Source organism: Oncorhynchus mykiss, chromosome 26 (assembly GCF_057628025.1).
Source record: "Oncorhynchus mykiss isolate SJ-2025 chromosome 26, ASM5762802v1, whole genome shotgun sequence".
Classification (NCBI taxonomy): Eukaryota; Metazoa; Chordata; class Actinopteri; order Salmoniformes; family Salmonidae; genus Oncorhynchus; species Oncorhynchus mykiss.
In genome coordinates this window covers 35827501-35843549 of record NC_143047.1, presented here as the reverse complement: position 1 = coordinate 35843549, position 16049 = coordinate 35827501, and the positions used below count along the sequence as shown (strand labels likewise).

General features: G+C 46.1%; 1 protein-coding gene across 1 annotated transcript in view; it reads left to right on the top strand.

The window, feature by feature from the left end:
* Nucleotides 1-16049, top strand: part of LOC110512412 (major intrinsically disordered Notch2-binding receptor 1) — a 45416-nt gene that overhangs the window by 18564 nt on the left and 10803 nt on the right. The window contains exon 3 of the mRNA XM_036981243.2: nt 12944-13216. Coding sequence (XP_036837138.2) covers nt 12944-13216 — 273 coding nt within the window. The remainder of the gene's footprint in view (nt 1-12943; nt 13217-16049) is intronic.

The window sequence follows — 16049 nt, the reverse complement described above, 5'->3', positions numbered from 1 at the left end:
ACACCCTACCAAACACAAAGAAATAGAAAACATAGAAATAAAGAAACTAGAATGCCCACCCTAGTCACACCCTGGCCTAACCAAAATAGAGAATAAAAGCCTCTCTATGGCCAGAGAGAGTCGGTGCGGACTCCGGCCGCAAAACCTGACTCTAAAGGAGGGGGGTCTGGGTGGGCTTCCTTTACGGCGGCGGCTCTGGTGCGGGACGTAGACCCCCCTCCGCCTCTGGCTCCCCCCACTTTGGTGGCACCTCTGGTGCGGGGACCCTCGCCGCCGACCCCGGACTGGGGACCCTCGTAGCGGGCCCCGGACTGGAGACCCTCGTAGCGGGCCCCGGACTGGAGACCTTCGCTGGAGGCTCCGGACTGGAGGCTTCGTGCCATGGATCATCACTGGAGGCTTCGTGCCATGGATCATCACTGGAGGCTTCGTGCCATGGATAATCACTGGAGGCTTTGTGCCATGGATCATCACTGGAGGCTTCTTGCCATGGATCATCACTGGAGGCTTCTTGCCATGGATCACCACTGGAAAGAGGAGACGTATGGGCAGTCTGGTACGTGGAGCTCTCACAGGGCTCACCAGGCTGGGGAGACATAAGGTGATTAATTCTGAGCGCAGGCACAGGACTCACCAGGCTGGAGAGACATACAGGAGGCCCTGTCCTATGCAGAGGCACCGGATACACTGGGTCGTGGAGGAGCACTGGAGGTCTCGAGCTAGGAGCCTGCACAACCCGTCCTGGCTGGATGGTTATTTTCGCCCTGCAGATGCGGGGCGCAGAAACAGGACGCACTGGGCTGTGCAGACGCACCGGAGACAGTGAGCAGAGCCGGCGCAGGATATCCCGGGCCATAGAGACGTACTGGCGGCCAGATGCGCTGCGTCGGCACCCTCCGACCTGGCTGGATGCCCACTCTAGCCCGGCCGATTTGGGGAGCTGGAAGGTAGCGCACCGGGCTGTGCACGTGCACTGGAGACACCGTACGCTCCACCGCATAACACGGTGCCTGACCAGTACGACTCCCCCTCCGGTAAGCACGGGGAGTTGGCTCAGGTCTCCAACCTGGCTCAGCCAATCTCCCCGTGTGCCTCCCTAAAAAAAAAATTGGGAGTGGCGTCCCTGTCTTTAGTGCCAGCCTTGTCCCCGTGTAATCCTTGGCCCTTTTACCCGCTGCCTCCACCTTCCTTGCTGCTTCGACCTGCTCCCATGGCAGGCGGTCTTTTACAACCAGGATCTCCTCCCACGTCTAGGATCCTTTGCCGTCCAGGATGTCCTCCCATGTCCAGTCCTCCTTACCACGCTGCTTGGTCCTTTGGTGGTGGTAGTTTTGTAACGCTCGTCTGATAAAGAAGGAGTGGACCAAAGCGCAGCGTGGTACGTGTTCGTGATATTTATTTAAAACTGAACACTAGAACAAAATAACAAAGAGCAAAACGACAACGAACAGCTCTGTCAGGTGCAGAAACACAAAACAGAAAATAACTACCCACAAAACACAGGTGGGAAAAGGTTGCCTAAGTATGTTTCTCAATCAGAGACAACTGTCCCTGATTTTATTTTTTATACCTTTATTTAACTAGGCAAGTCAGTTAAGAAAAAAATCTTATTTTCAAAGGCCTAGTAACAGTGGGTTAACTGCCTGTTCAGGGGCAGAACAACAGATTTGTACCTTGTCAGCTCAGGGATTTGAACTTGCAACCTTTCAGTTACTAGTCCAACACTCTAACCACTAGGCTACCCTGCCGTCCCATTGAGAACCGTACCCGGCAAAAACAAAGAAATACAGAACATAGAAAAATGAACATAGAATGCCCACCCAAATCACACCCTGACCAAACCAAAATAGAGACATAAAAAGCTCTCTAAGGTCAGGGCGTGACAGTCCTGCTCACATTTTGAGTGTAATTCTAGACCTGGGTATTGATTGTAATATAGTCTAAACGAGCAGTTCCTTTCAGACATGTTATTGTCAGCAATATGAATACAGTACATTTATCCACAGCAATATGAATACAGTACATTTATCCACAGCAATATGAATACAATTCATTTATCGACAGCAATATGAATACAGTACATTTATCCACAGCAATATGAATACAGTACATTTATCCACAGCAATATGAATACAATACATTTATCCACAGCAATATGAATACAGTACATTTATCCACAGCAATATGAATACAATACATTTATCCACAGCAATATGAATACAGTACATTTATCCACAGCAATATGAATACAGTACATTTATCCACAGCAATATGAATACAATACATTTATCCACAGCAATATGAATACAGTACATTTATCCACAGCAATATGAATACAATACATTTACCCACAGCAATATGAATACAGTACATTTATCCACAGCAATATGAATACAATACATTTATCCACAGCAATATGAATACAGTACATTTATCCACAGCAATATGAATACAGTACATTTATCCACAGCAATATGAATACAGTACATTTATCCACAGCAATATGAATACAATACATTTATCCACAGCAATATGAATACAGTACATTTATCCACAGCAATATGAATACAGTACATTTATCCACAGCAATATGAATACAGTACATTTATCCACAGCAATATGAATACAGTACATTTATCCACAGCAATATGAATACAATACATTTACCCACAGCAATATGAATACAGTACATTTATCCACAGCAATATGAATACAGTACATTTACCCACAGCAATTTGAATACAGTACATTTATCCACAGCAATATGAATACAGTACATTTACCCACAGCAATATGAATACAGTACATTTACCCACAGCAATATGAATACAGTACATTTATCCACAGCAATATGAATACAGTACATTTACCCACAGCAATATGAATACAGTACATTTATCCACAGCAATATGAATACAATACATTTATCCACAGCAATGTGAATGCATTTATTTTCCATGATAGTTCCACTTCCCAAATCTCACGTTACCTGATGATATGAAAATAGTTCCACCCCATTTTAAAAAGTTCAAGTTTCATTCAGAACCTTAATTTGGTAAAAATTATGCGTTTCTTACAGGCCCATTCATTTGTCCAAAGCTTCAGTCATAGTCTTCTTCATTCCCAATATTACACACAGTGGGGCAAAAAATTATTTAGTCAGCCACCAATTGTGCAAGTTCTCCCACTTAAAAAGATGAGAGAGGCCTGTAATTTTCATCATAGGTACACTTCAACTATGACAGACAAAATGAGAAAGAAAATCCAGAAAATCACATTGTGGGATTTTTAATGAATTTATTAGCAAATTATGGTGGAACATAAGTATTTGGTCACCTACAAACAAGCAACGTTTCTGGCTCTCACAGACCTGTAACTTCTTCTTTAAGAGGCTCCTCTGTCCTCCACTCGTTACCTGTATTAATGGCACCTGTTTGAACTTGTTATCAGTATAAAAGACACCTGTCCACAACCTCAAACAGTCACACTCCAAACTCCACTATGGCCAAGACCAAAGAGGCCTCTCTCATCTTTTTAAGTGGGAGAACTTGCACAATTGGTGGCTGACTAAATACTTTTTTGCCCCAATGTATCATTACACATTCATATTGTATAGATACTGTATCTAACATTCCAGAGGATACGTTGGTATGTTAATAATTAATGTTAGAATAGGTTTTGTTTTTTGCAGTATGTGTGAATAGAGAGAGGGTCCTGAGACAGAGGTCAGATGCAGACCCACAGTAAAGGTTAGTCCATCTGTTCAGTGGCCTTTGAAGCCCAGCCACACCCCCTCTCTTATCAGCAGTCCCCTGTTTTTATAGCTCCTTTCCCTCCCTCTCTCCTCCCTGACTCTCCCATTCCTCTCTTCCCAGACTCCCCTTTGTTCTCTCTGCCCCTCTCCTCTTTGCTCCCTCCCCCCCCTCCCCCTTTGCTCCCTCCCTCCCCTCTCCTCTTTGCTCCCTCCCCTCCCCCTTTGCTCCCTCCCCTCTCCTCTTTACTCCCGCCCTCCCCTCTCCTCTTTGCTCTCTCCGTCCCCTCTCCTCTTTGCTCTCTCCCTCCCTCTCCTCTTTGCTCTCTCCCTCCCCGCTCCTCTTTGCTCTCTCCCTCCCTACCCTCTTTGCTCCCTCCCTCCCCTCTCCTCTTTGCTCCCTCCCTCTCCTCTTTGCTCCCTCCCTCCCTCTCCTCTTTGCTCCCTCCCTACCCTCTTTGCTCCCTCCCTCCCTCTCCTCTTTGCTCCCTCCCCTCTCCTCTTTGCTCCCTCCCCTCTCCTCTTTGCTCTCTCCCTCCCCTCTCCTCTTTGCTCCCTCCCTCTCCTCTTTGCTCCCCCCCTCTCCTCTTTGCTCCCTCCCTCCCTCCCCTCTCCTCTTTGCTCCCTCCCTCTCCTCTTTGCTCCCTCCCTCTCTTCTTTGCTCCCTCCCTCTCCTCTTTGCTCCCTCCCTACCCTCTCCTCTTTGCTCCCTCCCCTCCCCTCCCCTCCCCTCCCCTCCCCTCCCTCTCCTCTTTGCTCCCTCCCTCCCCTCTTTGCTCTTTCCCTCCCCTCCCCTCTCCTCTTTGCTCCCTCCCTCCCCTCCCTCTCCTCTTTGCTCCCTCCCTCCCCTCCCTCTCCTCTTTGCTCTCTCCCTCCCCTCTCCTCTTTGCTCTCTCCCTCCCCTCTCCTCTTTGCTCTCTCCCGCCCCTCTCCTCTTTGCTCCCTCCCTCTCCTCTTTGCTCTTTCCCTCCCCTCCCCTCTCCTCTTTGCTCCTTGCCTCCATCCTCTGCTCCACCCCCCACTCTCTTTTTCCTCCCTCTGTTCTTCTCTCTCAATCTCACCTCCATCTCCTCCCCGGTCTCCCTTCTCCTGCCTCCCTCTCCACTGCCTCGCTGTCTCTTTCAACCAAGCAGTCCCCTGATCCTCCCCCCCCATTCAGATCACAAATGTCCCTCTCTACTCTCTCTTTCCCTTTCCCCTCCCATCTCCCTCCTCTCCCCTCCCTGTCACCAGAGCCACTGCAAGACTCATATAACTCCTGAATGTTAATAAGGATGTCAGGTTAGGGTGCCAAAACAACATTGTGAGAAGTGTGATGGCGGTGTTGAAGCTTTCATGTCGCTTGTCACTCTCATTAGGTAAGTCAGGTAGGTAGGTAGGCAGGTAGGCAGGCAGGTAGGCAGGCAGGCAGGCAGGCAGGCACAACATTCTCCACCCCCTGGAATGATTCCATAAACATGGGCATCATCTCCAACTGCCGAGATGATACAGCTAGCTACTAACCTCAGCTGAGAGACATCCTCTAAGTAGACCTACCACACAGATAGATAAGCCTGATTGACAAGGAGCCTGGGTGATCAGGAGCTGAGAGCAGATTTACTTGGCAAAACAAACTACACACACACATACACACATACAAACACACATCGATTTGTCTGCGAAGGAGCATTCCTGAATTAAGACATGCATTGTGCTGTTCTCCCCCTACAGCTCGGTATTCATCAACATCCAATTAACATTGAATGCAGCCCTCCAGATGGCTGGAGAGACGTCCATTTGAAACGTACAGTCGCAGCCTCAGAGACAGAGGCACATTGTCAACGTATATATGAGCAGTTAACCAGACAGGAATAGATTTGAGTCACTTCTATGACTCTGATAGCTGGCGTTACCCATTGCTGTTAATGTTGATGCAGACCGACGGGCCATAGGTCAATTCAGGCAAATGTCAGATGGGCTGGTCTGGGGTTTTGCGCTAAATGCTCATTATTTGACTAATAATGGTGGTGTTGAGGGAAAAAAATGGTGTGTTAGAAATGTCTCGTCCCGATGCGTCCCTGCATTGAGGGGTGTAGAGCCTAAAAACACTCATGAAGAATTTAGTATTTGTGCTAAATGTGGTGTTTTTTACTGGCCCAGACTTGTAATCAATAGATTGCACAGTAGAGTGATGTGTTCTTCACGTTGTTTATCTTGGTCAGTGGAGATAACCATAACATAACAATGGAAGACATAAAAATGAAAGGAGGTCATTTGGGGAAATGTGTTTTGTTGTCATGGAAGTGTGTTTAAGAATGAAGAGAGAAGGTCTTCCATTGATCAATAACATGAATGGATGTTCATCTGGCCAACAGAAACATGCTGTACATGCTGTTCTTGTTTTGATTGACTGGTTTGGCCGTAAGGGTTCATATTGACTGTAGACTTGAATGAACTTAAAGGCTTACACTACTTAATCAATTTCCCAACGATAGATTTCATTGTGTTAGTGAACACTGATTTCTAAGGTTATCCCGCGATAGTCCAATATGCACTTCAAATGGCAGAGAGAAATCTGATTTAGTTCCTTTTGGAAAAATGGCCAACTCTCCAACTGAACAGGAGCATTTTCTTTTCTTCCCCCAGGGCAGAAATCAGATGCTCGCAGATATTAAAAACAAATGTTGTGCTTCATAATTCGGCACTTTGTTTACGGATAACTTTTTTTATTGACTTGAAAAGTGAGTGGATACATGAGTGTGTTTCTTATTTAATGCAGTGAACTCATGGAGAGAAGGATTCCTGGTACTGCAGTACTGGTAGTATAATAGCTGTCTATAGCACAGTGCTGTGTTCAGGGCTCTTAGCTGTCTATAACACAGTGCTGTGTTCAGGGCTCTTAGCTGTCTATAACACAGTACTGTGTTCAGGGCTCTTAGCTGTCTATAACACAGTACTGTGTTCAGGGCTCTTAGCTGTCTATAACACAGTACTGTGTTCAGGGCTCTTAGCTGTCTATAACACAGTACTGTGTTCAGGGCTCTTAGCTGTCTATAACACAGTACTGTGTTCAGAGTTTCTAGCTGTCTATAACACAGTACTGTGTTCAGGGTTTCTAGCTGTCTATAGCACAGTGTTGTGTTCAGGGCTCTTAGCTGTCTATAACACAGTACTGTGTTCAGGGCTCTTAGCTGTCTATAACACAGTACTGTGTTCAGGGTTTCTAGCTGTCTATAACACAGTACTGTGTTCAGGGCTCTTAGCTGTCTATAACACAGTACTGTGTTCAGGGCTCTTAGCTGTCTATAACACAGTACTGTGTTCAGGGTTTCTAGCTGTCTATAGCACAGTGTTGTGTTCAGGGTTTCTAGCTGTCTATAGCACAGTGTTGTGTTCAGGGTTTCTAGCTGTCTATAACACAGTACTGTGTTCAGGGTTTCTAGCTGTCTATAGCACAGTGTTGTGTTCAGGGTTTCTAGCTGTCTATAACACAGTACTGTGTTCAGGGCTCTTAGCTGTCTATAACACAGTACTGTGTTCAGGGTTTCTAGCTGTCTATAGCACAGTGTTGTGTTCAGGGCTCTTAGCTGTCTATAGCACAGTGTTGTGTTCAGGGCTCTTAGCTGTCTATAGCGCAGTGTTGTGTTCAGGGCTCTTAGCTGTCTATAACACAGTACTGTGTTCAGGGCTCTTAGCTGTCTATAACACAGTACTGTGTTCAGGGTTTCTAGCTGTCTATAGCACAGTGTTGTGTTCAGGGTTTCTAGCTGTCTATAACACAGTACTGTGTTCAGGGCTCTTAGCTGTCTATAACACAGTGCTGTGTTCAGGGTTTCTAGCTGTCTATAGCACAGTGCTGTGTTCAGGGCTCTTAGCTGTCTATAGCACAGTGTTGTGTTCAGGGTTTCTAGCTGTCTATAACACAGTACTGTGTTCAGGGCTCTTAGCTGTCTATAACACAGTACTGTGTTCAGGGTTTCTAGCTGTCTATAGCACAGTGTTGTGTTCAGGGTTTCTAGCTGTCTATAGCACAGTGTTGTGTTCAGGGTTTCTAGCTGTCTGTAACACAGTGTTGTGTTCAGGGTTCTAAGTTGTCTATAGCACATTACTGTGTTCAGGGTTTCTAGCTGTCTATAGCACAGTGCTATGTTCAGGGCTCTTAGCTGTCTATTGCACAGTACTGTGTTCAGGGCTATTAGCTGTCTATAGCACAGTACTGTGTTCAGGGCTCTTAGCTGTCTATAGCACAGTACAGTGTTCAGGGCTCTTAGCTGTCTATAGCACAGTGCTGTGTTCAGGGTTTCTAGCTGTCTATAGCACAGTGTTGTGTTCAGGGTTCTAGCTGTCTATAACACAGTGCTGTGTTCAGGACTCTTAGCTGTCTATAACACAGTGCTGTGTTCAGGGCTCTTAGCTGTCTATAGCACAGTACTGTGTTCAGGGCTCTTAGCTGTCTATAGCACAGTACTGTGTTCAGGGTTATTAGCTGTCTATAGCACAGTGCTGTGTTCAGGGCTCTTAGCTGTCTATAGCACAGTACTGTGTTCAGGGTTTCTAGCTGTCTATAGCACAGTACAGTGTTCAGGGCTCTTAGCTGTCTATAACACAGTGTTGTGTTCAGGGCTCTTAGCTGTCTATAACACAGTGCTGTGTTCAGGACTCTTAGCTGTCTATAACACAGTGCTGTGTTCAGGGCTCTTAGCTGTCTATAGCACAGTACTGTGTTCAGGGCTCTTAGCTGTCTATAGCACATTACTGTGTTCAGGGTTTCTAGCTGTCTATAGCACAGTGCTGTGTTCAGGGCTCTTAGCTGTCTATTAAACAGTACTGTGTTCAGGGTTATTAGCTGTCTATAGCACAGTGCTGTGTTCAGGGCTCTTAGCTGTCTATAGCACAGTACTGTGTTCAGGGTTTCTAGCTGTCTATAGCACAGTACTGTGTTCAGGGTTTCTAGCTGTCTATAGCACAGTACAGTGTTCAGGGCTCTTAGCTGTCTATAACACAGTACTGTGTTCAGGGTTTCTAGCTGTCTATAGCACAGTACTGTGTTCAGGGTTTCTAGCTGTCTATAGCACAGTACTGTGTTCAGGGTTTCTAGCTGTCTATAACACAGTACAGTGTTCAGGGCTCTTAGCTGTCTATAACACAGTACTGTGTTCAGGGCTCTTAGCTGTCTATAACACAGTACTGTGTTCAGGGCTCTTAGCTGTCTATAACACAGTGTTGTGTTCAGGGCTCTTAGCTGTCTATAGCACAGTGTTGTGTTCAGGGCTCTTAGCTGTCTATAGCACAGTACAGTGTTCAGGGCTCTTAGCTGTCTATAACACAGTGTTGTGTTCAGGGCTCTTAGCTGTCTATAACACAGTGTTGTGTTCAGGGCTCTTAGCTGTCTATAACACAGTGTTGTGTTCAGGGCTCTTAGCTGTCTATAGCACAGTACAGTGTTCAGGGCTCTTAGCTGTCTATAACACAGTACTGTGTTCAGGGCTCTTAGCTGTCTATAACACAGTACTGTGTTCAGGGCTCTTAGCTGTCTATAGCACAGTACAGTGTTCAGGGCTCTTAGCTGTCTATAGCACAGTGTTGTGTTCAGGGCTCTTAGCTGTCTATAACACAGTGTTGTGTTCAGGGCTCTTAGCTGTCTATAGCACAGTACAGTGTTCAGGGCTCTTAGCTGTCTATAACACAGTACTGTGTTCAGGGCTCTTAGCTGTCTATAACACAGTACTGTGTTCAGGGCTCTTAGCTGTCTATAACACAGTACTGTGTTCAGGGTTTCTAGCTGTCTATAGCACAGTGTTGTGTTCAGGGTTTCTAGCTGTCTATAGCACAGTGTTGTGTTCAGGGTTTCTAGCTGTCTATAACACAGTGCTGTGTTCAGGGTTTCTAGCTGTCTATAACACAGTGCTGTGTTCAGGGCTCTTAGCTGTCTATAACACAGTACTGTGTTCAGGGCTCTTAGCTGTCTATAACACAGTACTGTGTTCAGGGTTTCTAGCTGTCTATAGCACAGTGTTGTGTTCAGGGTTTCTAGCTGTCTATAGCACAGTGTTGTGTTCAGGGCTCTTAGCTGTCTATAACACAGTACTGTGTTCAGGGCTCTTAGCTGTCTATAACACAGTACTGTGTTCAGGGCTCTTAGCTGTCTATAACACAGTACTGTGTTCAGGGCTCTTAGCTGTCTATAGCACAGTGCTGTGTTCAGGGTTTCTAGCTGTCTATAACACAGTACAGTGTTCAGGGCTCTTAGCTGTCTATAGCACAGTACTGTGTTCAGGGTTTCTAGCTGTCTATAACACAGTACAGTGTTCAGGGCTCTTAGCTGTCTATAGCACAGTGTTGTGTTCAGGGCTCTTAGCTGTCTATAACACAGTGTTGTGTTCAGGGCTCTTAGCTGTCTATAACACAGTGTTGTGTTCAGGGCTCTTAGCTGTCTATAACACAGTGTTGTGTTCAGGGCTCTTAGCTGTCTATAACACAGTACTGTGTTCAGGGTTATTAGCTGTCTATAACACAGTACTGTGTTCAGGGTTTCTAGCTGTCTATAACACAGTACAGTGTTCAGGGCTCTTAGCTGTCTATAGCACAGTGTTGTGTTCAGGGCTCTTAGCTGTCTATAACACAGTGTTGTGTTCAGGGCTCTTAGCTGTCTATAACACAGTGCTGTGTTCAGGGTTTCTAGCTGTCTATAACACAGTACTGTGTTCAGGGCTCTTAGCTGTCTATAACACAGTACTGTGTTCAGGGTTTCTAGCTGTCTATAACACAGTACAGTGTTCAGGGCTGTTAGCTGTCTATAGCACAGTGTTGTGTTCAGGACTCTTAGCTGTCTATAACACAGTACAGTGTTCAGGGCTCTTAGCTGTCTATAGCACAGTGTTGTGTTCAGGGCTCTTAGCTGTCTATAGCACAGTGTTGTGTTCAGGGCTCTTAGCTGTCTATAGCACAGTACAGTGTTCAGGGCTCTTAGCTGTCTATAACACAGTACAGTGTTCAGGGCTCTTAGCTGTCTATAGCACAGTGTTGTGTTCAGGGCTCTTAGCTGTCTATTACACAGTGCTGTGTTCAGGGCTCTTAGCTGTCTATAGCACAGTGTTGTGTTCAGGGCTCTTAGCTGTCTATAACACAGTACTGTGTTCAGGGCTCTTAGCTGTCTATAACACAGTACTGTGTTCAGGGCTCTTAGCTGTCTATAGCACAGTGTTGTGTTCAGGACTCTTAGCTGTCTATAACACAGTACAGTGTTCAGGGCTCTTAGCTGTCTATAACACAGTACAGTGTTCAGGGCTCTTAGCTGTCTATAGCACAGTGTTGTGTTCAGGACTCTTAGCTGTCTATAACACAGTACTGTGTTCAGGGCTCTTAGCTGTCTATAACACAGTGTTGTGTTCAGGGCTCTTAGCTGTCTATAACACAGTGCTGTGTTCAGGGTTTCTAGCTGTCTATAACACAGTACTGTGTTCAGGGCTCTTAGCTGTCTATAACACAGTACTGTGTTCAGGGTTTCTAGCTGTCTATAACACAGTACAGTGTTCAGGGCTCTTAGCTGTCTATAGCACAGTGTTGTGTTCAGGACTCTTAGCTGTCTATAACACAGTACTGTGTTCAGGGCTCTTAGCTGTCTATAACACAGTACAGTGTTCAGGGCTCTTAGCTGTCTATAGCACAGTGTTGTGTTCAGGACTCTTAGCTGTCTATAACACAGTACTGTGTTCAGGGCTCTTAGCTGTCTATAGCACAGTGCTGTGTTCAGGGTTTCTAGCTGTCTATAGCACAGTACAGTGTTCAGGGCTCTTAGCTGTCTATAGCACAGTGTTGTGTTCAGGGCTCTTAGCTGTCTATAACACAGTGTTGTGTTCAGGGCTCTTAGCTGTCTATAACACAGTGCTGTGTTCAGGGTTTCTAGCTGTCTATAACACAGTACTGTGTTCAGGGCTCTTAGCTGTCTATAACACAGTACTGTGTTCAGGGTTTCTAGCTGTCTATAACACAGTACAGTGTTCAGGGCTCTTAGCTGTCTATAGCACAGTGTTGTGTTCAGGACTCTTAGCTGTCTATAACACAGTACAGTGTTCAGGGCTCTTAGCTGTCTATAGCACAGTGTTGTGTTCAGGACTCTTAGCTGTCTATAGCACAGTGCTGTGTTCAGGGTTTCTAGCTGTCTATAACACAGTGCTGTGTTCAGGGTTCTAGCTGTCTATAACACAGTGCTGTGTTCAGGGCTCTTAGCTGTCTATAGCACAGTGCTGTGTTCAGGGCTCTTAGCTGTCTATAGCACAGTGCTGTGTTCAGGGTTCTAGCTGTCTATAGCACAGTGCTGTGTTCAGGGTTCTAGCTGTCTATAACACAGTGCTGTGTTCAGGGTTCTAGCTGTCTATAACACAGTGTGTTCAGGGTTCTAGCTGTCTATAACACAGTGCTGTGTTCAGGGTTCTAGCTGTCTATAACACAGTGTGTTCAGCGTTCTAGCTGTCTATAACACAGTGTTGTGTTCAGGGTTCTAGCTGTCTATATCTACAGTAGCATTATCTTTCTCTTATGACTCTGGGAACTGGACTATTCAACCAAACAAGTTTCTGGGTTTCCTGGGGTAAAGTAAAACAGCACACTTCTCAAGCTGCAGGACAGTGTGTTTTCTATACACTGATACATTGGTATTGTCTCTTTATTGGGTCACACAGTCACTCAATGAAAACATTGGTCTTACCTCAGCAATGTACGCGTGACAGTTTTTATATGATAACTCTCTCTCTCTCTCTCTCTCTCTCTCTCTCCCTCTCTTTCCCCTTCTCTCTTTCCCCCCCTCTCTCTCTCCCCCCCCTCTCTCTCTCTCTCTCTCTCTCTCTCCCTCTCTTTCCCCTTCTCTCTTTCCCCCTCACTCTCTCTCCCCTCTCTCTCTCTCTCTCTCTCTCTCTCTCTCTCTCTCCCTCTCTTTCCCCTTCTCTCTTTCCCCTTCTCTCTTTCCCCCTCTCTCTCTCCCCCTCTCTCTCTCTCTCTTTCTTTCTCTCCCTCCCTCCCTCTCTCTCTATCTGTCTCTCTCTTTCTGTCTCTCTCCCTCTCTCTCTCTCTCCCCTCTCCCCCCTCTCTCTCCCCCCTTTCTCTCTCTCTTTCTCGCCCCTCTCTCTTTCTCTCTCTCTCTCTCCCTCTCTCCCTTTCTCTCCCCACTTTTCAACTTTAACCTCTGACCCCCCCCTCCATCCCTCCCCACTACAGTCAGAGCGGGAGCGCCAGTATGAGAAGGCCCCCCAGGTCCACCGCTCCTCAAAGCCCCCCAAGGACTCCTACCTGGTGGAGCAGGTGTTCTCACCGCACCCCTTCCCCCCCTCCGTCAAGTCCCACATGAAGGGCAGCCCCCTGTACACAGACCTCAGGCTCACAGGCCTGTCGGTTGACGGCAAACGGGGTCAGCCCTCCTGGACCATCGAGGAGTACAAGCGCAATGCGGGTGGCGAGAAAGGCAAGCAGCTGACCGCCCTGGACCTGCAGGTAAGGACTGCTGACTATAGGCTTTTTCTCTATTTTCCTCCTTCCATTGCTGTTAATATTACCGACAGTAGACAGGGTGGATATTACAGCAGACAGGGTGGATATTACAGTAGACAGGGTGGATATTACAGCAGACAGAGTGGATATTACAGTAGACAGGGTGGATATTACAGCAGACAGGGTGGACATTACAGTAGACAGGGTTTATATTACAGTAGACAGGGTGGATATTACAGCAGACAGGGTGGATATTACAGCAGACAGGGTGGATATTACAGTAGACAGGGTGGATATTACAGTGGACAGGGTGGATATTACTGTAGACAGGGTGGACATTACAGTAGACAGGGTGGATATTACAGTAGACAGGGTGGCTATTACAGTGGACAGGGTGGATATTACAGCAGACAGGGTGGATATTACAGTAGACAGGGTGGACATTACAGTAGACAGGGTTGATATTACAATAGACAGGGTGGATATTACAGTAGACAGGGTGGATATTACAGTAGACAGGGTGGGTATTACAGTAGACAGTGTGGATATTACAGTGGACAGGGTGGATATTACAGTAGACAGGGTGGACATTACAGTAGACAGGGTTGACATTACAGTAGACAGGGTGGATATTACAGTAGACAGGGTGGCTATTACAGTAGAAAGGGTGGCTATTACAGTAGAAAGGGTGGGTATTACAGTAGACAGGGTGGATATTTCAGTAGAAAGGGTGGGTATTACAGTAGAAAGGGTGGGTATTACAGTAGAAAGGGTGAATATTACAGTAGACAGGGTGGATATTCCAGTAGAAAGGGTGGATATTACAGTAGACAGGGTGGATATTACAGTAGAAAGGGTGGGTATTACAGTAGAAAGGGTGGGTATTACAGTAGACAGGGTGGATATTACAGTAGAAAGGGTGGATATTACAGTAGACAGGGTGGATATTACAGTGGACAGGGTGGATATTACAGTGGACAGGGTGGATATTACAGTGGACAGGGTGGATATTACAGTAGACAGGGTGGACATTACAGTAGACAGGGTTGATATTACAATAGACAGGGTGGATATTACAGTAGACAGGGTGGATATTACAGTAGACAGGGTGGGTATTACAGTAGACAGTGTGGATATTACAGTGGACAGGGTGGATATTACAGTAGACAGGGTGGACATTACAGTAGACAGGGTTGACATTACAGTAGACAGGGTGGATATTACAGTAGACAGGGTGGCTATTACAGTAGAAAGGGTGGCTATTACAGTAGAAAGGGTGGGTATTACAGTAGACAGGGTGGATATTTCAGTAGAAAGGGTGGGTATTACAGTAGACAGGGTGGGTATTACAGTAGAAAGGGTGAATATTACAGTAGACAGGGTGGATATTACAGTAGAAAGGGTGGATATTACAGTAGACAGTGTGGATATTACAGTAGAAAGGGTGGGTATTACAGTAGAAAGGGTGGGTATTACAGTAGACAGGGTGGATATTACAGTAGAAAGGGTGGATATTACAGTAGACAGGGTGGATATTACAGTGGACAGGGTGGATATTACAGTGGACAGGGTGGATATTACAGTGGACAGGGTGGATATTACAGTAGACAGGGTGGATATTACAGTGGACAGGGTTTATATTACAGTAGAAAGGGTGGGTATTACAGTAGACAGGGTGGATATTACAGTAGACAGGGTGGATATTACAGTAGAAAGGGTGGGTATTACAGTAGACAGGGTGGATATTACAGTAGACAGGGTGGATATTTCAGTAGAAAGGGTGGGTTTACAGTAGACAGGGTGGATATTACAGTAGAAAGGGTGGATATTACAGTAGACAGGGTGGATATTACAGTAGACAGGGTGGATATTACAGTGGACAGGGTGGATATTACAGTAGACAGGGTGGATATTACAGTAGACAGGGTGGATATTACAGTAGACAGGGTGGATATTACAGTAGACAGGGTGGATATTACAGCAGACAGGGTGGATATTACAGTGGACAGGGTGGATATTACAGTAGACAGGGTGGATATTACAGTTGACAGGGTGGATATTACCGTAGACAGGGTGGATATTACAGTGGACAGGGTGGACATTACAGTAGACAGGGTGGATATTACAGTGGACAGGGTGGATATTACAGTAGACAGGGTGGATATTACAGTGGACAGGGTGGACATTACAGTAGACAGGGTGGATATTACAGTGGACAGGGTGGATATTACAGTAGACAGGGTGGATATTACAGTGGACAGGGTGGACATTACAGTGGACAGGGTGGATATTACAGTAGACAGGGTGGATATTACAGTAGACAGGGTGGATATTACAGTAGACAGGGTGGATATTACAGTAGACAGGGTGGATATTACAGTGGACAGGGTGGATATTACAGTAGACAGGGTGGATATTACAGTGGACTGGGTGGATATTACAGTAGACAGGGTGGATATTACAGTGGACAGGGTGGATATTACAGTGGACAGGGTGGATATTACAGGGGACAGGGTGGATATTACAGTAGAAAGGGTGGATATTACAGTGGACAGGGTGGATATTACAGTAGACAGGGTGGATATTACAGTGGACAGGGTGGATATTACAGTGGACAGGGTGGATATTACAGTAGACAGGGTGGATATTACAGTGGACAGGGTGGATATTACAGTAGACAGGGTGGATATTACAGTGGACAGGGTGGATATTACAGTAGACAGGGTGGATATTACAGTGGACAGGGTTTATATTACAGTAGAAAGGGTGGGTATTACAGTAGACAGGGTGGACATTACAGTAGACAGGGTGGATATTACAGTGGACAGGGTGGATA